The sequence below is a fragment of the Sipha flava genome, unplaced genomic scaffold (genome assembly GCF_003268045.1).
Source record: "Sipha flava isolate LNK unplaced genomic scaffold, YSA_version1 270_pilon_pilon, whole genome shotgun sequence".
NCBI classification, from domain to species: domain Eukaryota; kingdom Metazoa; phylum Arthropoda; class Insecta; order Hemiptera; family Aphididae; genus Sipha; species Sipha flava.
The window spans coordinates 288468-315091 of record NW_020272934.1 but is presented as its reverse complement, the minus strand read 5'-3'; the positions used below and the strand labels follow the sequence as shown (position 1 = coordinate 315091).

Sequence of the window (26624 nt, the reverse complement as noted above, 5' to 3'; positions counted from 1 at the left end):
AAACGAAGCGTTCGTCTTATTTTTTCTAGGTTATGGCGAAACCGGAGGGAAAAAAGTAGACAAACCGACGAGAAATACGACGGGCGGTTTTGGACGGGCGCGCGCATATACGTGCCACAATACCTTGTAACCACCCTGTTACGTTTTCCAGTTGGCTGACGTGACAACGGAACAAAGAACCGGGATTTTCGTTCATCGCCATTTAGTCCATCGTCCATCGTTGAGAAGACCGAGCTCGGCGCCGCGAGTCAAGTTTGTACGAAAACTCGTCCGTTGGAACTTTGCGCGGCGAAAACGGCGTACAGTCTGCGAATGAAACATCAGCATCATTGACACCGGTAAGCAGAGTTATTCTTTCGCAAATTTATCGGTCGACAAACGCTCGTTTTAATCTTAAACAATATCAGTCCAGTCCGGAGATAGCGAACCTGTGTCGTACGTAACACGTGTACCCTTTTTTTTTTTATGTTCCTTCACTTGTAAGAGTTGTTGGATTAAAATTTGCATACCTTATTATAAAGCTAAATTTGAAATTTTCCTTTTTCCAAATATAATTACCGTCCGATGTGTTAAAATTTCAAGCTTGTTGAAACCGTGTTAATAATATTGACCCGTCATCGGTATCGGTGTTACCGTTTCGCTAATATTGAATTCAAATTAGGAACCATTCATTTAAATGAAAATATATTGTTTTGAAATTCCATATACCTCTTACCCAAATAGTATTTTACTCATATAACAATTAAAATAGGAAAACTTCTATTTTTGAATCTTATGAAGTGTTTATTTCCGCATTATCGATTTTGTTAGTGTTTTGGTCACATAATACTAATCGCATCTAAATGTTTTTCATTTTTTTTTCCCAATATGGATAATAATTGTGTAAATTGTCTGCATGGTTAAGTGAAGCTGAGAATGATCACATGATTCCAATGATAATGATGCCGATTCTAACTCTGATATTGAACTTTAGTATATACTGTAGACAGTATATATGTATAATATATATGTAAAGAATATACTATTCCTACTTGCCCAACATACAATACCAAGATAGAAAACTTGAAAATATCAAATGAAGAGTTATTATTTTAACATATTTTGTTATAAAACAGTGAATTGTTTAATTTTTATAATATATTTTGTATTCTATCAAAAAAAAAAAAAAATTGTATTTTATTATTTTTACAAGAAATTTGAATATAATTGCTATAAATATTTAAAATTTTTCAGGATATAATTAGAAAAACATTTTAATCTTTGTTTCACTATTCTAAGTTTTAGCGTAACACTAACATGATACTAATCACGATACAAAATATAGTGATAGCGATGACGGGTTAATAATCTACATCATTTGGGAAAGGCATACATTTTTTTTTATCATATTTAACAATCAACTTACCTACATTTTTTATAAATTTTATTTAATGCAGGCTAAGGAATTTTTACGATTAATGGGGCTTATCCTTACTAATATTTTTCTAACTTGTCAAAAATAATAAGTAAATCTTTTGCTTATCATCTTGTTTGCCCAAAATTTATGTACATTTTTAAATATTATGAATTATAACTTAACACATTCTATGACGATAACTATTGCTAAACGATACAATATACAATGATTTACCAATTTAAATATAATTGGTTTTATAATTTATCAGTTATCAATTCATTAAAGTGTTTTAATTATTTGATAATGATTCAATTAAAAGGTCAATTTAACCTTAATAACATGAGATTTGGTTAAAGTTTTTCTTTTTGATTCCAATTTATGGTCTATTATAAACTAGTGATCATATTAAAAATCACATTTAAAAACTTGCTGTATTATATATAATATATATTATATGTGTACCAAAATATTGTCTGCTTTACTATTTTTTTCTAATGTTTTTGCTTATTTTGATTTATATTGTCATATTAAGTTTTTTTTTACCTTTTAAGTTACAAATAATAACATGAAACTATTAAAAATATAGATATGTTTGAATTGTATTAAAAAAAAAACACTAAATAATTAAATAATAAAAAATAATTAATATTTTATTTTAATGACAAATATCTATTTGTATCAGCAAAGATAATCAAAATATCATCGCTTTTTACATTCAATATATCATTTTCAATATATAGTATTGAAAAATCGCTGAACCTTAGCCAAGTTTTTATGTTCTTCATTGCACTGAAACTTCTTTTGCAAGTAGCCAAACTAATTGGTATTGTTAATGCTATTGCAAATAGTTTTTATAATTTTTTATTTTATGATTTTCAAAAAAACCAACTGATAATTATAAAACAGCGAATAACATTACTAACAAAGTTTCGATTTTGGGGGGGCTTAGACCCCCAATGTTCACCTACGAGTAAAAGTGGTTATGAAAATGAATGTTGAAGGGAAAAGAGGAAAAGAAAGACCAAAAAAAGAGATGGTTGAATATGATTGAGATTGACATGAGATCTGTTGGTTGTATGTGTGCGTAGTACCGCAACTTAGTACATATTAGTGGGTGTATGACCAAATATATAGGGTCCATGTACAGAGGCACAACTATGGGAGGGGGTCAAAGCTCTCTTTCCAACTACGATTTAAACCCATCCAAAAAATATTTATTATTTATTTAGATATAACTTGCTTATAGTTTATTTTAAATTATTATAAACTGTATTTAACACCTCATAATTTCTGCTACAGTAAAATGTGTATACATTTTATTTTTTATTGCTGGAATAACTCATTCTATTATTCCAGCTAATAAAATTTTTATTTTTTTTTTATTTATTTAATAAATTTAAAACCTTTTTTTTTTTTTAGAATGTAATTGCATATCTATTAAGTCTGCTTGCCAAAGATCATCCTTAAATCATGTTATTAATGATTTTTCTTGCAGACTGATGCAGTTCATTTGCTATATTTTCTAATGCAGTCATTATTTTTTTTTAAATAATAATAATAATAATAATAATGCATGTTTTATTTTAGGCTAATTAATAAGTATCGATTTCTCTGATAGTATCTAACAAAAGAAAAAAAGAACTGAAATTAAGCAAATAAATGAAAAATGAAAATGTAAACATTTATATTTTAAGAATATTCTTTAAATAAAAAAAAAAAAAAAAATTGGTAATTATTAATAATTTTTTTATTTGTTTTATATATACATAGCACTTAACATATAAGGATAAATTAAATGTGGTAAGCACATCAATTAAAGAAGATGATAAAATATATACATTCAAATGTCAGACTTGACCAGGAGAGGACTACTGGGTAATACAATATTACAAAACTAGTAATATTGTAAATGTTGCTCATCAAGACAAGTAATATATTAATAATAATCATAAATAATCATTTGTGTTTATGTAATAAATAATGTATTTATATATTTTCATTTATATTTTTTTAATCTTAAATGGAAGCAGGCTGACTGTTAAATTAAATCAATAACATCTAATTTCCATGGAAATAAAGATGTTTATATTAATTGGACATAACTTTCAACTTAAGCAACTTCAGGAAGAAAGAACCAGAGTCCAGTCAACAACAACAGTTTCAACTAATTAATTAATCAAAGATGTCATGTGAATCTTCCAACGTCGCCTCGTAAGCATAGAAATAATTTAGATAATTTAGAAATAATTATTGTACGTATAAGTGGGTTCTTATTTAGAGTAGAATTGGAAATAAATAATTGGGTCAAGAGGTGCTCACACCATTGTTGGGGCAACTCGCAGAATATGAACTATTCTGGGGGGAAGTAACTCTGTCTATAACATATTTAAATAGGTATCTGTTCATTAACCATAGGAGACCTGACTTAGTATGTTGTAACAGAAACACAGATAGAACCCAGATAAACGGATTAAAATCAGAAATTTAAATTTGATGGTAAATAGTAATGATATTAATTTTAGTTTAAAATTAATAGCTATGGATGAAGAATAACAATTATATAATATGTATATAGGTAAAATAAATAAAAATGGTGGAATGCTAAACTTATTGGAGACTCATAATCTGATATAAAATATAAAGCATGAGATAACCCACTGTCACAACTCAGTAACGAATGTCGTACTGACAAAATGTATCTTTAATTTTATAGTAAGGAAAATGGGGCCAATAAAATTATATTAAGAATATAATAGGATTATAAAAATAAAAAGGATAAATTGATTAAGAAAACCAATATTAAGCTAATAACAATTAATAATAAGTAATAATACATTTGCACATGTAATTATTCACCTAGTAGTTTGAAATTAGAATATAGTCATTATTACTGAGGAAAAGAAAAAAGAAAACCAATAAAAGTAGCAACAATAATATACCATCAACACCTTCCATCAGTGGCGTACCCAGGATTTTCAAATGAGGGGGCTAAATAAAGTAAATCAAAATTTTACGTCTTAACAAACTAGTTTCAATAAAGTCTTATAGCAGTTAATTGTAATATTTTATTATTATATACTTTTAAAACATACATAATATATTAGAGATATATATATAAATAGTAGGGTGGAGTCGCCACCTATGGCCACCTTAAAAATTTTTTTCTATTGATATTTAATTTTTTCTATCTATGGTCATTGAAAAGATTTGAAAATTTAACCATACATACTTCATAAGTTCACTAATACTTGGTTTGATTTTCAAAGTTTTAAAAATATTTTTGAATTAGAAATTTGTATGAATATTTTTAAATTGCATTTTCCCCTTCTATGGCCACCGTAAAAATATTTTTTATTTTATTTAACCATGAATTATTAATACTTATATAACTGTGATAAATAATATAAGTTAATTAATGAAATTATTTCATGTAAACAAATATGACAAGAACTTTAATTTTCCAAAAAACAAACTATAAATATAAAAAAATTAGGTAGTTACCTATGAAAATAAAAACAAATAAATATAAAAAATTCTGATCTGGTTATAAATATACAAATAACATAAACGACTTTTTAAAAACATAAAACAAATATTAACACTTGGTAATCATTATAATATAAAAATATAACATAATAAACTTAAAAGAAACCTAACTAAAACATTGAAGGTTAACAATTTACAACTAGGATATTACAATAAGAATATATTGCATTATTGCATATTATAGGAACACAATATTGTCTTCAGTTTTACTTAAATTTTTCATACACTTCAACAATACTTGGGAAAACAGAAAGTTATTGTCTGTTCTTAAAACATAACTCTGGCAATGGCAATTTGTGAATCAAATCATCTAAATCTACAACAGATATATCACCTTCAACTAATACAAATTCGATATTTTCTTCATCCGAGGCTTCAAAGTATTTGACATCTACTTCAGTTTTATAAATTACCTTAACAACTGTTGCCACATATTTATAAAAAAAAATTTTTTCCTACAGGTTTAAATTTGATCATAGTACATAGTCACCAAATTTAAGGTCTTGTTTGCAAACTTATAATTTTTGGAAGTAGGTTTTTACATTTTGGCTATGCTAAAATTTCATCATCACTGGAATTAACTTTAGAATTCCAGCTCATTTTTGACTTTGTGCTTTTTGTGTCTGATTCAACTACTTTAAGTTTCCTTTTTTTGCCTTTAATTTCTGCCTTCTCAATTTTTTTTTTATTTCAGCTTGTTTTCTTTTTTCCAGTGTTGCTAGTTTTCTTTTCTCTTTTTGTTTTTCTTTCTCTAATTTTTCACGAGCTTTTAAATCATGAAACTCAATGCATTTATCAGAAGTAATTAAACTTGGAGTATATTCTTTTTTTTTCGACTTGATTTTGATTCCTGTTGTTCTGGTCACTTTATAACATCATTAAATACTGTTGCTAATGACCTTTTTGCTTGTCATGTTAGTATATTTGGTGGCTTTGTACTAAATGATGGAGTCTCTTCTGCTTGGCTGATTGATGGTATATTCGACCACATTTCTGAGTTCAAAGTGTCATTTCTATGTTCTGGTTAGGTTGGTGCTATATTGGTGCTATTGATACTTATGAAAACACTGCAACAGTATTATCAGTTTGGCTAGACTAATTTTCTTATTTATTTATGTTTTCAAACATTGATGACCATAAAGTGTACAGCAATGATGCTTCTACTTTCCCATCCTATTCATACTTTCCTTTGTATGTTCTTTTGAATTCTGTTACAAGATCAAAATCAAATTTATTTATGTTATTTTCAATAAATGTTAGGTGTGATCTTATATCATCAATATTTTTTGTAGTTTCGTGTATTGGAATGTTTCTTACAATGATTTTATTGTAGTCAACCCTATCAGTATTAAAAGGATATAAACTAGTTACATGAAAGCCAGACTGAATATTCTTTATCCAGTATCATTTATTATCTGTAATAAGGTTAGAGGTACATCTGATTTTGTGATTTCTTTTTCATTATTGAGTCATCACTGTTTTACTATTCTTTTCCATCTACCTTTAAAAGGGCTAAATATGGCGATATCTAGAGGTTGTAGTATATGTGTGAATTTGGGATATAATGAAATCAGTATTAATCCATGTTTTCGACAAAATGTACTTGTTTATTCTTTTTAGTTGGTGCTATTTTAACAACCTAAATAAAGAACTAAATTATTTCATTGTGATTTGGAACACTATTTATCATGATTTAAGATAGTAATAATATAATGTAATATAATAATAATAATAATATAATATATATAAATATTATGCTATTTATTAAAAAAAGTTATTACATGACCATAGAAGGAAACATCTATGATCTATCTATGTCCACTAGCATAGCCATAGATTGGTTTTTAAAGAAATTAAGTTTTCTCAATGGCCACCTATATTTTTGTACAGCAATTTTATACTTGAAAATAAATAAATATATTAATTCTATTGAATTTAACTTACTTGATGGTGCAGGAACAAACATAATATGAAAACATTATATTATAGTGATGGTTCCAACACAAAATTCCCAATGCTCACATATTTTAAATTCTTAAAGATTTTGATTAGAAATTCATGAAAAAGTGATTAAGAAAATATTTGAAAATATTTTTACAGTGTTCTTAACTGTTTTTGTAATAATTGTAATCACCCAGTTAATAAATTGATGTAGATGAATATAACAATAACCATATCCATTGTCGCGTCCAGTGTAGTTAAATAATAACAATGACATAATATATGAGTTCCTACAAATATCAAAACGACATCCGTGGATAAGTTAAATTATTTTATTATGAATATATTATTATAGAATCATAACTAGTCTTCATAGTCATTTTATACAGGAAATTCAAATAATAAATAGACGATTGAAACAATAATGACTACATCCTGGATCTTTGCATTGTTAAATATGGGCTGGTCTAGAGTTAGCTCACACATACAGAATTAACAAGGGATTATCATTTATATTATTGTTTTACATATACACACACATACATTTGCGTCCATCAGATTTATAAGGGACTTGGAAACAAAGGCAAATCAGACAAGTTCTTGCTATGTGGCACTGAGCACCTTCACGCTAGTGTATGTCATGGTCAGGACTTAGAAGAATTTTAGAGTTTAAATTAAATATCTGGACTTAGAATATTTTCAACAGTTTAAATATTTGAACTTAGAATACTTTTCATCACAGTTTAATATTAGGACTTTAAATTAATTTTAACAGCTAAATTAACTAATTGTACTCAGAATAATTTTTAACAGTTTAATAAATCACTTTACCACAATTAGCATTAATTATTTACTAAATCTACCTACATCCATCGGTTGAACAGACTGCATGAATCACTGAAGTTCAATCAATCGGTTGGCACGCAAAAAAATTGACGCAGTCAGTAGGATATTCAATAAGAAGGCAATTCCACATCGGAACCACCGAAAAACCAAACAATCGTGCAGTCCTTCAACTTCTCAACTTCAATTGAATAGCTGATACTCCTCCGGATTATTCAGTCACCACAATGTCTTCAATCAACACTTGTTTGTAAGCATAATTTTCTTTTTTGCAATAGTTATTTTATTTTTAAGTAACAATTTTTTTCTCTTTCTAAAATAATTCTAATATATAGAAATTATTCTATATATTATTTAGAATTAAAACAAAAAATAAAACATTCTAAGTTCATAAAAAACCATCGACACCTAAAAATTCTAACCAAGCATATCCACATTATTACTGAGAATTATTATTGAGTTATTAAAGGGGATCCTGAGGTTAATATTGATATTATATTGAGAATTATTATTGTGAAATTAATTGAGTTTATCTGGCGCTGGAGGTTCAACACGGTAGGGAAAAATATTATTTTTATTGGAGTTATTACATTAAAGGGAATAATATTGAGAATTTAAAGAGATTATTATTGTTGAATTGTTGAGATTATTATTATTGAATTATTGAGAATTTAATGTTATTGAGTAAAGAATTTTATGAGTCCGCATAGCAGTTCAAACTCGTCTCCATCAAAAGTATCTAATTCAGTATATAGAGAAAAAATTGAAAGTGAAGGTAGTATAGAAAATCTTGAAATAAATTTTATAAAAGAAGACAATAATAGTATGTATTTGTATGTTCTGTCACCATTTTTTAGAATTAGAGGAAGATTTGAAATTTCGGAGGTAGTAAAAAATAACAATTTTTGAATTTTTGATTTACACGGTAAAACCGAGATTTTGATTCATTTTTACTGCCTCAGAAATTTCAAATCTCGATTTTACCATGCTCTAAAAATGTATCATTTTTTTTTTTTTTAATTACTCTGTAAAATTGAGATTTTGACCCATTTTTAATGCCTCAAGAATTTTTCAAATCTTGATTTTTACTGCCTCAAGAAATTTTTAAATCTCCCTGTAATTCTAAAAAATGGTGACAGACTATACGGATATATCAAGTTTTTGATGTAGGAATGTTTTGTTTCGACTTTAATTTCCCTTTTTAAGATTTTATAAATTTTAAAACCTTAATACACAGAACAACCTATCAAAAATAGTAATCTAGCTCTAAATACAAAAAATTGACATTGAATTGATTTTTTATTTCATTAATTCTCATCTTCTACAGTACCCATAATGTTTCTTATTCCTTGAATATTTCAAGCATATGATACTGACAGATTGAGATTATGAGCGCTACAATGTATATACAATGCACTCGGATATTCTTTTTTAATTAAAGCTGCAACGCAATTTAATTTCCCACTCATACTTGCGGCACTGTCATAACCTTGACCCCGTAGATTTTTGATTTTAATATTTAAACCTTTTAACTCATATAACCTTTTCTCCGCTCCAACGCGAAGTATCGTTCTCATCGTCTGTGATCAGTAATATCTAATATTATGTTCTAATGTTCAACTTAGGTTTTTCTACAGTTGACAGTGCATTATAGTTTTGTTGAGATATACGTTCCAATATATACCTAGAAACAATATCATTAATCACATGTAGTTATATGCTGAAAAATGATTCACAAGTATTTAAGCAAGTAAATACTGATATTATTTAAACATATATGTCCCCATCTATTTTAACTTTTTTTTTTAAAGTTGAATTCTAGCCAATAATGCTTTCTATCAAGTATATTGTTATCAGGGGGAACAACAACCCCCTATCCTTCAATAAACACACCAGAAAACGATTATTATGTGCCGCCGAACTAATCAAATGCGTGTACTCTTTGACATAGTAGACCCGATCATACTGTTTGATTACCCGTTTGACGACTGCAAAATCGCGGTAACCGGAAGTAATGATTGTCCACGAAAAGGTAGATAGTTGTGAATAACAGAAAACCTTGTTTCAGCAAGATCGCCAAAAAATCTTACCACTGTAAGGTTTCGATTTTGGCTACCACAGCCGTTTGAAATAACACATAATTCCGCTTTATCACCTTCACCTATAGTGACCGTGAAAGTTTTCGGGGGAAATTGCTCTTTTAACTTGTGTAATTTTTCTTTCCTTGCTGTTCTGCTATTACTACGAGATCTTGATTCGGTCCCGGATTGGTTCTCTACATCAGATAGTGGTTCAGTAGTATTCTTTTTGTTTTTCTTTCTTTTATTCACTACCTCAATGAACTCTGCCTCAGATATTTGAACATCTGTGACGAGGTCGATAGTGACTCTTCTGGGGGGTTGAACAGGCATTGGATTTGGCCTCCTACCAATTCTTTCCTTGATTGGGACTCGTTAATTCCCTTCCCGGTGCATCGTCCGTCTCCATAGCTTCTGATGTATTGGGTTGGTTATTGTCTTTAACTTTCTTAGATGCCTTTATATGTTTATTGACGTTGTTTGTTTCTATATCTAGAAATAATTTCCTATGTACATTTGAGGCTTCTTCGGAGACTCTGGCCTCCAAGAGACGTATAATATTTTTCTGAGTTGAAATTATTTAGTCCTCATTGTCGTCTTCATCTTCGCTTGAACTACTTTCGTCAGTGTTTATGTTCAATAATATTGGTTCTAATATATCATCCTTTAGTCCCGCCTTGACGAAGTCCTTTTCCTGAATTTCGACGCAATGTTCTCCACATTGGGCCCAATCGTCCGTAGTTACTGCATCGATTTCTTTGTGCACAAATGTCTCGACATCTGCAATCTTGGATGTTGAATTTTTTTTAGCCACTCTGCCTTTTACTTGAATCAGTCGTATAGGATTGTACTAACTGTGATACTGGGGAATCAATTACCAGGTATCAAGTCATACCCATACACTTTGTATGAATTAATCTAATATTACACTTGTGGTTTAATTTTGATAAAAATAATAATTTTTTTTATGTATTTTATTAACATCTAAAATAGTATGTTCCATTATTCATATAATGTTCCAATATTCTTGTCCGTACCTGAACTCAAAATCCACTTTTTACGAACGTCTTCATTTGTTGGAAATTTACGAAACATTAAATCTGGATTATTACGAGCGGATTTACCACAGTCCATGTACACACATTTACTTCCACAACCGCGCGACATAATATTAATATAGGTACAGCGTACAAATAACAATAAATAAAAATAAATAATACAGTAAATAATAATTATAATATTATACAAGAACGTCAAGAACTGCACAACAACACGAGGTAAGGTAGTGTTGCGTGCCGTCGTTCAATCGTAACGATGGTTAAGTTTTTTAGGATAATACTTCAAATATAATTAAACTGTTTATTTAAGAATTTTTCTAAGTACAAAACATTAATTTAAGAAATGATATGGCGTGAAGGTGCTTGCGATTATACCTGTAAACCACATCTGCCTATTGGTCTATTCCCAACCCCCTTATATACTTAGGTCCCGTGGGAATCAAACGTACCGCGCTGTGCGAAAGTTGTTTTCTTGTATTATAAATATAAAATTTATTACCTTAGTGACCTTGTTAATATTACTATTCGCGCATCTCTCATATGCGTTTTTACTAATTGCAGTATTAAAAGATTTAGCTTTGTTCGATGATGCCTTCGACTTTTAATTATTCTTTTCTACATTGTTCACCGATGCTAATCATTTATTGGTAATTGTAAGGACCTACTTTTATGTATGTCCGAAACATTGTATTACCCTCCAATTAGATTAATAATTTCTTTTTATTATTGCGAATACTTTATTATTCATAATAATTTCCCGATCTTACTATAGTCTATTCAGAATAACCTTGCCCACTTTTGCGCATTACGATGAGCCGCCGGCAGTCGTCCGACCCCCCGGCGAGATTCAGGTGGTCTGTGATTGGTCGTTAATTGTCGACTGCTGCCGTCACCTGTCGTTATCGATAGCCGCCGCCCGTGTATACAGGCGATCATAATTACACGACCGTAATAATTATTACCTATAATGTTAAGTTATAACAAAAAACTTATAACTTATAGTTTTTTTTCTTTAATGTTTCTTGTACTTTATTTTTACCTTATTGTTCTGCACCATACACAATTCCTACGTTGTGTACAATTATTATTAAAACCAAATAAGTATCAATAAATGCAATTTAATAGGAAATTAAAACAAAAAAAATGAATACAAATTTCATATTTACAAAAATTACTCATATATTTAAACAGATCTTTACAAAAATTAAGGTCATATTTACAAAAATTTATGTCATTATTAATCACTATCTGAATCCGTTTCAGATGATGTGTCTCCAGTTAAAGTCATCAATAAATTATCTGATTTCTCCGCGGACAAGACCTCGTCTATAATATTGTCGACTTCATAAAATTGTTTTTCTAATTTGTTAGTGTGGCTTATAAAATTTTGCCACTTTTCTGCGTTGACTCGTTTTATGCCTTCTATCAGTAAATTTTTTACATCAGGAAGTTTGTATGTTGTGTTATTCATCCGGACGTGGTTCTTTACTAATGACCAAGCTGATAACCAGCTCAATGGGGTTAAGCTCACAGTGGTATGGCGGGAGTCGTAATATAGTATGATTATTGGCTTTTACCAGTTCATCAATAACATACTTTTTATGTAGCGGCTTCAAACGTTTGACCCTAAGTAGAAGTTGAGGGATAACCATTGAGTGATTTATCACTTCTCCTTTATTTTCCAACCATTTGATGATATCCGCCTTTAGGGTATGGGATGATGGGGCTTTGTCGATTGTGACGGAATGGTAGGACGCATTGTCCACAACAATTACGGAATTGGGTTTTAATAGAGGTAGAATGCCCTCCATCCACTCACGAAATGTGTCCCCATTCATTTCGTCATGGTAATCACTTGTGTTTTTTTTTGATTCGAAACACAATAAACCTCCGGGTAGAAAACCATCTTCTGAGCCGATATGGAGTACAATGAGACGTTTGCCCTTACCCGAGGGATTAACAGCACCTGTCGATAGACCTTTTAGGAATGCGTCCCGGTGAGATCCTACTATTGTGTCGACCCATGTTTTCGATGTACAATCGCCAGCATTCACCCATGTTTCGTCGAGGAAATAAATATGTCGACCATCTTCTCGGTACTTTTTAATGTTCTCCAAATACATTCTACGCCAATCAACAATTTCATTTTTTTCAGCCATAGCACTGTTTCTACTGCGTTTACAGTATCGGAAATCTAAATCTTTCAACAGATGAAATAAATTGGTTCGCGATATTGATGGCAAATTGTCATCAGCGGATACGGCTTGGTGAATTTTATCTATTGTTGGAATTTCACGACGAAACCAAATGCTATGAACGTGTCTGCGTACTGCGTTTTTTGCAAATTCGTCAAAAAGATCGCGAAATGATTTTTTTTTTACGTTTTTGTTTTGGAGCAACCACCTTGTGTGTCTCCTTGTATGTTGTAATAATTGTCTGGATCGAACGTTCGCCAACACCCAATACTTCCGATATTTGTTTTCGTATTTATCTCACGGATATGTTAGGTTCATTCATTGTAATACTTTTGTACATATTTACAATTCGGATTCTTACTTCCCCACTTATAGCCTTAAATAAGAATATTTTAAAAAAATAAGTCTTAATAAAAATACTGTCTTGAAGGACGTATTTGTAATTGAGAATCAAATATTACTTTATTTAAATAATTTTAAAATTTAAAAAAAGTTATTCGTCACATTTTGAATTGTTTTTATGAATGCAATTTATGATAACTTATTTATATTATATATAATACTCACTTTTCCCATTTTATGCTTTTTAATTGGTGATGGGACATATTGAGCATCTTCATCACTAGAACTGCTTGCCATGCTCATGTTGAATAAAAAATAATATAAAAAAATAGCAAATAACGGTGGGTGTGCGGTGTTTTGACGTGTTGCGGAATGAACGCTTGTGGTAATGTAGAATCGTGAACACATGTGATATTATTGTCCACTACGTATACAACAGCGGCGCGTCGGCGGCGGCAACTCGCCAAACATCAGCGCTCACCGTGGCAACTGACATGCGCGAACCAGACGAGTTTTCGTCGGTCGAGTGGGCAAGGTTATTCTGAATAGACTATAATTACAGTTTATGTGGTCCCGCTCATATTGTAAGAGTCGTAAGGACCTACATTTATGTATGTCCGCAACAGTAGGTTGAGAGCAAGGTTTATAGATAATATTATCTATAAACCTTGAACCTAAATACTATCATCAACTACTAAAGACTACCATCGCGGTAGTGATAGTGCTGAAAATTATTCTAGCGCTACCTGAATTAGGCTCCCATACTATTTTTTGTGTCTCGCGTATTTAACACAAATAAAACAACTATGTTTTAGTATAAGAACCTTTATTGTACTTTATTTTAAAAAATATCATAATATGTAAAAACGTTTTCCATTCATGTGCTTGCGTTTTGTTCGGTTATTGTTACCGCAGCACAATCACAGTGTCGCCAACATCACACCTCTCTCTACTTAATTTGATAATATAATTTTTATAATAATAATATTAATAACAAAATAATAATATAAAATAGTTCAATGACAAACTCTTAAAAAAATAAATAACAAATAATAATAATACAAATTATACTAGAAAAGAAAATTAATACATTTTTTTTCTTTTTTCTTAAGGTGATCAATCGGGTCGAATTAAATTACTTAATGATTCAATTAAAACCGAACATTTAAATACGGAGGAAAAACAAAACATAATAAGTATTTGTAATAACTATTCTGATATTTTCTATTTAGAGGGGGACCGTTTAACAGCAACAGACATTGTAACGCATAAAATTAATACACCACGTATTACGAAACCAATTAACATTAGACCTTATCGTATTCCGTGGGCTTATCAAGTAGAGATCGAAGAACAAATTAAAAATATGAAACAAGACAATATTATCCGTAATTCCGTATCACCGTTTAATTTTCCCTTAGTAGTAGTGAAAAAGAAAACTGGGGAGGATGGACAACAAAAACTTCGTGTATGTGTCGATTTTCGTAAACTTAATGAGGTAACTGAAAACGAAGCTTATTGCTTACCCAATCTACTAGACATTTTAGAATCACTGGGAGCATCTAAATACTTTTCCACGTTAGATTTAGCTAGTGGGTATCATCAAATTAAAATTGATGAAGCTGATATTCATAAAACTGCGTTTTCTACAAAATCTGGTCATTATGAATTTTTACGAATGCCTTTCGGGTTAAGTTCCGCACCAGCCACGTTTACGCGTGCTATGAAATCAATTTTAATGGGATTAGAAGAGATGTGCACAGCATATCTCGATGATATCGTAGTACACGGGTCAAGTTTAATAGATCATGGTGATAAATTAATAAAAGTTTTTAATAGATTACGTATTCACAATCTAAAATTACAACCGAGCAAATGTATGTTTCTACGAAAGGAGGTTCTATATTTAGGTCACATTATCAGTGAAACTGGAGTTTCACCAGATCCAAATAAATTAAAATGTATACGCGATTACCCAAAGTTAAAAAATGCGAAGGATATTAAATCTTTTTTAGGCTTACTTAACTATTATCGTCGTTTCGTCGACAATTTCGCAAAAATAGCAAAACCACTAACCAATTTATTAAAAAAAGACGTACCTTTTGTTTGGACTGATATGTGCGAAAACGCATTTGAAGAATTAAAACGTGTACTCACCAATCCACCTCTATTAATATATCCTGATTGGGAAAAAGGAAATTTTAATTTAACGACTGATGCCAGTCAATACGCGATAGGAGCTGTATTATCTCAGGGGGAGCTACCTGCTGATAAACCAATTGCTTACGCAAGTCGTACCTTGAGTAAAGCCGAAATAAATTATAGTGTTATCCAAAAGGAACTATTAGCGATAGTATGGGCTGTTAAACATTTCAGACCATATCTATACGGTCAAAAATTTAAGATCATAACAGATCATAGGCCACTTACTTATTTATTTAATCTAAAAGACGCATCTTCACAATTAATGAGATGGCGATTGCAATTAGAAGAATATGATTATGAGATTGTTTATAGGGCAGGTTCTCTTAATGCAAATGCCGACTGTTTATCGCGTATAAATATGATAACCGATAGCACTTACGACAAAGATTATGAATTATTTTTGAAAGCCAAAGAAAAACCTATATTAAATAAAAGAATTATAGAAATTCCAAATAGTATTCGGAACGCCACCACTAATGAAAATATTTTATTTCCGATATCCGGTGATTTAATAATCACGCATTTAGGAATACGAGAATATATCGAAAAAAATAAAATTTTATCTCCAATTAGTTTCTCTGATACGAATTTCTTTCATATTTTTAAAGAAAACGATCGTTTAATAATATTTTATAAATTAAGAGAAACATATTTGAGTGAATTAAGGGCAGAACAGTTTCTTAAAGCAATTATAGAAATAAAAACATTTTGTGTTTTGAACGAAATAAAGAATTTCTCCACTATTCGGTTAGAAGGGCTAACTACGATTACAAATTTCGAACATATTAGGACTATGTTTAGATATGTTTTTAAGGACACTGAGATACAAGTTTCTATTTATACTGAACAAAGTTGGACTTATGAGGAAAAAGAGTGTATAATTTATGAGTACCATAATACTCCTTTAGGAGGACATGGGGGAGTATCTCGAACAATAAAAAGATTAAAGATGAATCATAACTGGAAAAATTTAAAAAAAAGATGTGAAAAAATATATTAAAAATTGCGAAATCTGTCAAAAGAATAAAACTCATATAAAAACAAAGCAACCCATGTTAATTACCTCCACGGTAACGAAACCATTCGAAAGAATATGTATGGACATAGTAGGACCTCTTCCACCTACAGTAGGAGGGGACTCATATATTTTAACGATTCAGGATGAACTTTCGCGCTATGCATTGGCCTTAGCACTAAACTAGAAAAAGAGAAAAGGAAATAACAATAGGAGTAGCGACAATTATTCATTAACAATCCCCTCCAATACTATCAATCAATTCCATTACCTCCGAAGAATCCAAACAGAAAATTAAGGGGTGTCAAAGAAAAAATTAAATGGTTGAGAGGGATTGATATCCAAGTGATACGAATTCCGAACGAGCTAAATTAGAAGAGAAATGGGATAAACATATGTTGTGTTTAAGACACTTGTATGTACTTGAGAAGGAGAGTTAGTAAAACTTATGTTAACTTTAGATTTATTTTAAAAAAAAAAAAGTAAAATTTTAATAATAATAATTCTCATGGGTAATTTATATATTAAGTCATATTATCGTGAAAGCACTAACAAGCATTAACTATTTTATATATATATATATATATATATAAAATGTTTAAATATCAACACATATGTAACACTAACCTATTTATCTGACATTAAACTAATTAACCATAATTTATTTTGTAATGTTCCTATTATGGGAATAATTATTGTTGTAATATTTCCTATATGGAAATAATAGTATTAATATATTTATATAAATATGTAATCAAAAAATATTTAATCATAACATTATTATTATGTTAATTTTTCATATTATAAATTATTGTAACACTATCAAATTGTAAAATTTTAAGTCCATTGTAAAATTTCTGTTAACATTGTAAACTTGTAATAATTTTTTTTGAATTGTAAAATTGCTGTTATAATTTTAAACTTGTAAACATGTACCTAACTGATTGTAAAACTATAACTGTAAAGAATTAATTTCTGTTTTACAAACATAAATTAATTTTTAGGTGGGGAGGTGTGTCCCACGTATTTAGATAACAATAATACCATAATCACCCCGCATTGCATATTGATATGCATTAGTATATAATGATACATATAATAAATAAACTCTTATAAATATTATACCACATCTATCAAATGCCATACGCCACACAAAGTTCAAGCAAGGTAATAATTAAATGATTATTGATTATTAACCACATCCACATTTCACACAAATATGATCTAACGAGGAAACATTATTCAAATAATCACATCTCACGGGGTTGGCCAACTAACTTACTTTTATGGTCAAAACTATATTTTTAATTAAATAATTTAATTTTAGTTTTGTGTGTTAATTTAATACATAAATTAGTATTGTAATTTGTTTTTGATATTCTTTTTTAAAAAATACTTACATAATATGATATATTTTATTACACAAGTTTTGTTTCCTGTAATACATTTTTTTTTGTTATAAATATTTTTACATATTTTTTTTGAAAAAGTATTATCATATTAAAGACTGACACTTATTGAATATTGAATTATTTTTTACACTAAAGAAGTCAATTTTTAATTTATTTATTAAAATTAAAAATTACAATTTGAAATAAAGTACACTGTAAATTATTAATACTGAACATAAAAATATATAAAATATATCAATGATATTTGTATTAATTTTCATCACTTGCACTTAAACTATTTTCTTTCAAATCATTTATTGGTTGTGCTGCAATTAGTAATTGTAATACTTCTTGTGAGAAAGATGAAATTTTTTTGCTTGGTAACTTTCTTAGGCTAGAAATGACTGGAACTGATGACACTAACCGTCCATATAACAATTCTTCGTTTGTTTCAATCCTAGAATATTTTCTAGAATATTTTTCGCGAATATTTTTTAGGTCTTTATTGCGTGCTTCTTGTGCTTCTTTGGAGATTTGGCCAATGGGAAGTAAAGCAGCAGAAATGACTAATGAGCCATGTAATAATATCTTGTGTACTGAGGATGGCATATAGTACCAAGGATATTCTTTTACTAAAAATGTAACTGTTTCAATTGCGTATTTACTGAATGGTTCTTTATTTATTTCATAACCAAATGACATAGCTTTAAGAATTGTTGAACAACGTTTAATAAGGATTTCTTTTATTACCGTTATTTCAGCTGCTTTTTGAGGGTTATCAAAAAATCGTCGAGAAGTGTTCCCATCATTGGATGTTCCTTCATCTCCTGATCTTACATAATCTACTTTTAACCCCATAATGGTTTTAAATTTTTCTTGAATTTTTTTTTCCTAGATAAAAATTAGTCTTTATCTTCATCCCTTAAGGTATGGTCTGCAAAACGCGACATGTCGCGGCGACCGACGATCAAGATCAGTCGCCGCGACCACTTATTTGAAATGTTGTCTGCAATACGTGATCACGACATGTCGCGATGATACCATCATGTCAGTTTAGAATATATAGTTAGAAAAAATAAAAATTAAACTTCTAAAATAAATGTAGTTGTGACATTTAGGTACAGTAAGATTAAAAAAATCAACATTTTAATAAAATTAATAAAATACTCAGCAATTAAATGAATAGTTGAAAGAAACAAAATCAAATATATTATTATACATAGAAAACTGTGAGTCTGAAGATCTAGAGTAAATACTACCCGACGGGGAAGGTTGATTGGAATCTAATGTTTGAAAATGTTGTAATGGGATAAGTGGAGCATGAATATTTGACAAACAGCATTTGGATTTACAGGTTGTTCTTCTAAAAAATACTTTTCTTCAAGTTGTGTCATCAATGAAAATATCTTTTTTTTTAGCTTCAAGTTTTCCTTTAAGTGGTAATTTCTTAGCTGTTATAGCCATAGATTTAAAAAATAAATCAAGTTCATCCAAGTCGTCATCTTTTTTATCCAAAATTTTTTTATTTTGCTCCACCATTTTCTGAATGATGGAATACCATTCTTCTGAATTATTCATTAACAAATCAGCAACACTTAGAACTTAGCACCTAACCTGCTACAACGTATACAGTAGATAGCTGGTCCTTGCTGGTCCCCCCTCCCCCTCACTACCTGCTACAACGTTATCGTTATCAAATTTTTTCTCTATATAATGGTGTTGATAAATAGAAATGATAGTAATAAATGTAACGAATATAGTAAAATTATAAGATATATTTAAAAAAAAATAAAAATATTATCAGGGTATGATGTATTGATAACAAATAATTTTAGCGGGTAATGAGAAGTTTAAATATATTGTACATACGTTAGACATGATAAAAATTCCAAGCACAAACGCCCGCAGTTTAATAAATGATGATGTTGTCTAGACGAATGGTAAGTTACAACCCTTATGTAAACAAAATTGGAGAAGTTTAAATATATTGTACATATGTTAAGATTTATTTGTCCTTGAAATCTAACGTAATAATTTCGAATAAATGATGATGTTGTATAGACGAATGGTAAGTTACAACCCTTATGTATACAAAATTGTTATACGTATTCATAACATCGTCCTAAGATATACAATAAAAATAATGCTAACAACAGTGAAATTACTAATGTGATGAAATCTCTGAAAATAAAAATATATTGAATCGGAAAACACTCGGCTTGACAAATGCTTATGGTCAGTCAGTGTGTGTCCAGAGTATTCGTTGTACACACATGTTCTGCGTATTCATCTATGTTTGTACGATATTTATACTCCGTGTTTTTCTCAGTTTTTCTCTTTTTTTTTGCAGTGTTTAATTTTTAAACATCTTTATCTTTTTATATTTATTACGCTTTTATCTTATAAATTTCTAAAATGTTTAATTGCGAACAATGTTCATCAGTGTTTACGCTGAAACGTAATTTACTTGAACACCAAAAAAAGCATAACTGTGTCACGTCCCGCGTAGTCACACGGTAAAACACATCACAACATCACAAGGAGGTTCCCATGTACATCAAAAACCACAACTATGGATAAGTTAGATTATTGTGTTCACGTGGTTATTACACTAGAGATTACAATAAGGAATTAGAATATCGAAATCACAAGCGTGGACAAGTGAAAGGGTTCACATAAACGTTTTTCTGGGAAATTGAAATAAAATAGTTTATCGGAATGATGTGGTGACCATATCCTGGGCATTTGCGTCAATAATTATGTCACGGTCTGGAGATAACGCACACACACTCACAATTTATAGGAAATTATCTTATTTTATTATCTTATTCATTTACACACACACATTTGGGATTTTACACACACACATACAATATCACATATAAAAGGGACCCGAAAACAAGGGCAAATCAGACGAGTCTTGTCTATGCTGCACTGAGCACCTTCACGTCAGTGTATGTTATGGTCTGGACTTAGAAATATTTCCAATTATTTTATAAGTTTAATTGTTAGGACTTGAATAATTTCTATCACTAGAATATTACAAAATTTGTAGTTAGAATAATTTTTATAAGTTAAATAAATTTAATCATTTTTAAAAATAAGAAGTCTTATTTATTCCTGGCTACACTTCCACACAAGCGTTGACTGAGACGTTGTAACTGAGTTAACGGATCAAACGGTTGGCACGTAAAAAAAATTGGCGCAGTCGGTAGGATATTCAATAGAAGGCAATTCCACATCGGAACCATCGAGGAGCTGAACAACTTGCAGTCCTTCAACTTCTCAACTTCCATTGAATAGCTGATACTCCACCGGATCATTCAGTCAACAACATGTCTTCAATCAACAATTGTTTGTAAGCATATATTTTGTAATAACCATATTATTTTAAGATACAATTTTATAAAAGAAACGAAAACATTCTATGTTCATAAAAAAAAAACCATTGACACCTAAAAATTCTAACTAAATACCCAAATTATTATTGAGAATTATTATTGAGAATTATTATTGAATTATTATTGAGTTATTATTGAATTATTGAATTATTAAAGGGGATCCCGAGATTATATTGAGATTATATTGAAATTATATTGTGATTATATTGAAGTTATATTGAAATTATATTGAGTTTATATTGAGTTTATATTGAAGTTATATTGAGAATTATTATTGTGAAATTTATTGAGTTTATCTGGCCAGAGGCTCAATACTGTAGGGAAAAATATTATTTTGTTGGAGTTACTATAAAAAGGAATAATATTAAAAATTATTTAAAGAGATTATTATTGTTGAATTATTGAGATTATTATTATTGAATTTATTGAAAATATTATTGAATTATTGAGAATTAAAAGTTAATGGGTAAAGAATTTTTATGAGTAAGCATAGCAGTCCGGACTCGTCTCCATCGAAAGTAGCTAATTCGGTGTATAGGGAAAAAAGTGAAAGTGAAGGTAGTGTGGAAGATCTTGACAAAAGTTTTGTAAAAGAGGAAAATATTGATGAACACACTAAAAAATTATTAAACGTAGGAACACAAGCGTTGACTGAGACGTTGTAACTGAATTAACGGATCAAACGGTTGGCACGTAACAACTGCGTGATTTACCCGTGTACTTTGTGCAAATCAACATTCAACGACAAATCCAATATCATCAGACACATGAAGAACATACATGGTGAATATTTATTATTTTATATACATGATATTTATTTAATTTATTACCTTTTTTATTTACAAAGGAATCGTCAATGTTCCCGCAAACCGCAGACCGAACGTCGAATCCAAGATCGTATCCGTCGTCCAACCCGCTCATCAAACCAATATACAGATATCGCCTCAGATTTTTGTTCCAAATATTTCGGCTGGTACATCAAATGCGAAATCCATCAATTCTCAGCCTGATGATGAAATTTGTATGGCTGTATTGGATGAGTTTCAAAAACAAGATTTAGCAGATACTATAAGAGGTAACGCTTTAATTTTTTAATTTAAATTTCCCTACCACATTGAACGATATTAAAAAATTTGAAAAAAAAATGAAGTATCAGTCAATGTTTATAGCATAAAACAGGGAGAACCAACCTATAAAAATAACGTAAAAAAAATTTCGAAAAAAAATTTTGCCGAATCAAAATTCAATAAATATGTCATATACCCATTAAAAGTTTGCGATGACGAATTAAACGATCATCATGATTTATTGTTATTCGATGACGGAAATGGCAGACAACATTATTGTTGTATAACTAACTTGGCAAAATTAGTTGGTGCCCAAATATCGCGGCATGGACATACCACATTGTTATGTAAGCGGTGTTTCAAATCATACTGGGGGATCAGCCGTTGGGGTGTTACCGCTGAACAACGGCTTAAAAATCATAAAATGAATTGTAATAAAAATAAACCAACAGTACCGTTATTACCAAATCCTAATACATTTCTAAAATTTGAAAATTGGGGTCATTCACAAAAGCATCCATTTGCAATTTATGCAGATTTCGAATCAATACTTGAAAAACAAACTGATACCAATATTACAAGCAATACTAATATTATTCACCACCATGACGTCATGAGCTATTGCTATTTTGTTAAGCCTAATGATGATATACCTACATATTTATTGAAGGAATTCAATATAGAAACGGACCCAGTTATATTTAGAGGAAATTCTAGTTTTGGTAGAGGTGACGTTGCTAAAAAGTTTATAGAAGAAATAGTTAAAGTTGCTTTAAAAATTGAAAATATACTTAACTTAAATATACCAATTATAATGAGCGAAGAAAATAAAATATATCATGATAATATCATCACCAGAGGAACATGTCCACTGTGCAAGGTGAAATTTGTACAAAGTTTAAACAATGCTGTCGCAGATCACGATCATTTAACAGGAAAATATAGAGGAACCGTATTTAACCAATGCAATATGAAAATGATAATACCTAATTTCGTGCCAATTTTTTTTCATAACCTATTTGGTTATGATTCACATTTCATCGTGACACAGTTGGGTTTTGATACAAAGACAATTAATGTAATACCTAATACAGAGGAAAAATTTATATCTTTCTCAAAATACGTTACAAACAAATTTCAAATCCGTTTTGTAGATACTTTTCGCTTCATGTCAGACAGTCTAGAAAAACTAGTTAGTAATTTAGCTACATATGATAAATTGAAATTTAAAGAAACTTTAAAAGTTTTCAATTCAAATGATATAGAACTGGTGACCAGAAAAGGTATATATTGCTATGAATACACTGATGGATGGGAAAAATTGAACGAAAAATGCTTGCCGGAAAAAAAAAACTTTTATAATACATTAACCGAAACGCATATTGACACCGAGGATTATGAGCATGCAAAACGAGTATGGGAACATTATAATTTTAAGTGTCTTGGAGAATATAGTGACTGGTATATGAAAGTGGACGTCATGCTTCTTTGCGATGTTTTCGAAAATTTCAGAAATTTATGTATGGTTACGTATGGTTTGGATCCCAACTATTACTATACTGCACCTGGGTACAGCTTCGATGCCATGTTAAAACTTACGGAAGTTGAGTTAGAGCTTTTGTCAGACTACGACCAAATATTAATGATGGAAGCTGGAATTCGTGGTGGACTTACACAAGCAAGCAAGCGATATGCTCAAGCCAATAACAGCGAAATTCCTGACTATGACCCATCCAAACCGGATTCGTGGATTACGTACTTAGATGCAACAAATCTGTATGTATTTTCTAATATAATTATGTTAATATATATTATAACTATACATTTGTTTACTATTTTTTTTTTTTTTTTTTTTTAGTTACGGTTGGGCAATGAGTAAGGCAATGCCTAAAGATGGATTTTTATGGTATGAAGGTGATCTTAATACTGAAAATATTTTAAATATTTTGGATGGTATGAATGAAACATCTAAGGTGGGGTGGGCGTTAGAAGTTGATGTTACATATCCTCAATCATTACATGATGATCACAATGATTTACCGTATCTACCTGAGAGGATAATCCCACCTGGATCAAAAATCAAAAAACTTGTCGCTAATTTATATTCGAAAAGGAATTATGTTATACATTACATGGCTTTGAAGCAGGCTCTGAAAGCGGGGTTGATTTTAGAAAAGGTAACAATTGTATTTATTAGTATTAAAATTATATTTAATTACATTTTTTATGTAGGTGCATAGGATTTTAAAATTCAACCAATCACCGTGGCTCGCAAAATATATTGAATTGAATACGAATATGAGAAAGAATGCATTAAATGACTTCGAGAGAGATTTTTTTAAATTAATGAACAATGCAGTATTCGGTATGAGATAAATTTTTAAGCTCTTATTTTCTTGAATATTTTTAAACTCTTAAAATTATAGGAAAAACAATGGAAAACGTCAGAAACAGAATGAAGATGCAACTTGTTTCTGATGAAAAAAAATGTGCCAAATTAATTAATCGAAATACGTTTAAGGATATTACAATAAATTAGCAGCAATACATTTGAACATGGATGTATTACAGTTTGATAAGCCGATATATGTAGGGTTTTCGATTTTAGATTTATCAAAAACATTAATTTATGATTTCCATTATAACTCTATGGTTGAGAACTATGGTTCAAACATTCAACTGATGTATACGGATACTGGTGCGTATCATATATATTATTTTTATAATTATTTACTAATAAAATATAATTTTTTTTCCAGATTCGTTAATATATTACATAAAGACCGTTAACTTTTACACGGATTTGATAAATAAACCTAATATTTTAAATCGTATGGATACTTCAAACTTATCACCCAATCATCCATGCTATTGTGTCGACAGAAAAAAATTACCCGGAACATTCACTGATGAGACGAAAGGACAAGCTATTAGGGAATTTGTAGCACTACGAGCTAAATCTTATGCATATAATCTAGCAGGCGAAGAAAAACTCAAAGCAAAAGGTGTTAGGCGGCACGTCGTTAAAAATCACATGACTATAGAGGATTATAAACAATGTTTGTTTTGGGATGGTTCAATGGCTAGGAATGCCAGAGAATTGGCTATTAATCAGTTCAACGCTTTTAAATGTACCGGTCAAAAATCTTTAACCAACCAATACACTCCATATCGAGTAAATATATCATTAAGATCGTTCAAACATCAGATGAAATCAATTTCCACAGTTAAATTGGCTTTAAACCGATCCGATGATAAGAGGCTTGTGCTCGAGAACCAAATTAATACCAGGGCTCATGGGCACTATCGCAACGAGTGAGTTTTTAAAAAAATAATTAAATTATTTTACTTTTAATATTTTTTATTTGATTTTTTTTTTTTTTTTTTTATAGGGAAACTCCAACGTTTGATGAAACAGAATTAGATAGATTTAACGATTCTGAAAAAGAGTTGATGGATTTATTGGTAGCTGAAATACTTATTTAAGTTATTTTGCACGTATTGAATTTTCAAACTACTGTCACCTTCAATTGTTTGCATAAATTCAAAAAGATCGCGACGAGTTTCCATAGTTCAGATATATCTACAAAACGTATACTACAACTTTAAAAATGGATAATTCATAAATAGGAAACTATAGGCATAAACAGTTTTATCTCGTAACTCGTAATATTGTGGAGTTTTTTAACAAATACTAACCATTATTATATTTGTAAAAAAAAAAAAATTTAATCAACATTACATATATAGCACTAACCATTTTAATTAATCTAAATTATTATTGTAATATTTCTACTATGGAAATAATAGTGTTAAGATTGTAATCCCATTTATATATTGTATACAGTATGTTAAAAAAAAAAAAAAAAACCAATTGCATTCGAAAATATCTGTATCATGTAATCATATTATTATTATGTTATTATGTCATATTTATAAATCATTATAAAATTATCAAATTGTAAAATTTTAAGTCTGTTAACATAGTGAACTTGTAAAAATGTAACATTTGTAGCTTGTGAACTGATTGTAAAATTGTAACTGTAAAAAATCGATTTCTGTTCTACAAACATAAATCAATTTTTGGTGGTGAGGTACAATAATCACCCTGCATTGCATATATGTATGAGTGTGTGACGATACATA

General features: G+C 29.7%; 3 protein-coding genes across 5 annotated transcripts; 2 read left to right on the top strand and 1 right to left on the bottom strand.

Annotated features, from left to right (window-relative positions):
• Window positions 1–107: 107 nt before the first annotated feature.
• LOC112685238 lies at window positions 108–25039 on the top strand. 3 transcript variants are annotated; one of them, XM_025557069.1, is made up of 11 exons: window positions 108–338; window positions 2984–3070; window positions 3167–3324; window positions 3427–3607; window positions 7768–7976; window positions 22048–22194; window positions 22259–22486; window positions 23744–24254; window positions 24337–24655; window positions 24711–24843; window positions 24905–25039. In XM_025557069.1, the coding sequence occupies exons 6-11, from the start codon at window positions 22179–22181 to the stop codon at window positions 25015–25017; spliced, it is 1320 nt and encodes a 439-aa protein (XP_025412854.1). In that variant the 5' UTR covers window positions 108–338; window positions 2984–3070; window positions 3167–3324; window positions 3427–3607; window positions 7768–7976; window positions 22048–22178; the 3' UTR covers window positions 25018–25039. The 3 variants fall into 3 exon arrangements, with proteins under 3 accessions (XP_025412854.1, XP_025412855.1, XP_025412853.1); XM_025557070.1 differs by lacking the exons at window positions 108–338; window positions 2984–3070; window positions 3167–3324; window positions 3427–3607; window positions 7768–7976 and adding an exon at window positions 21051–21368; XM_025557068.1 differs by lacking the exons at window positions 108–338; window positions 2984–3070; window positions 3167–3324; ... (2 more) ...; window positions 22048–22194; window positions 22259–22486 and having other exon boundaries at window positions 22493–24254.
• On the bottom strand, window positions 12100–13702 carry LOC112685246. The gene is made up of 4 exons (XM_025557078.1): window positions 13625–13702; window positions 13419–13433; window positions 12352–13327; window positions 12100–12284 (listed from the first exon to the last, which is right to left on the bottom strand). The coding sequence occupies exons 1-4, from the start codon at window positions 13700–13702 to the stop codon at window positions 12100–12102; spliced, it is 1254 nt and encodes a 417-aa protein (XP_025412863.1).
• Window positions 25009–26225, top strand: LOC112685240. Its single transcript, XM_025557074.1, has 3 exons — window positions 25009–25176; window positions 25238–25793; window positions 25871–26225. Exons 1-3 carry the CDS (start codon window positions 25035–25037, stop codon window positions 25962–25964), a joined length of 792 nt encoding a protein of 263 aa, XP_025412859.1. The 5' UTR covers window positions 25009–25034; the 3' UTR covers window positions 25965–26225.
• Window positions 26226–26624: the final 399 nt, after the last annotated feature.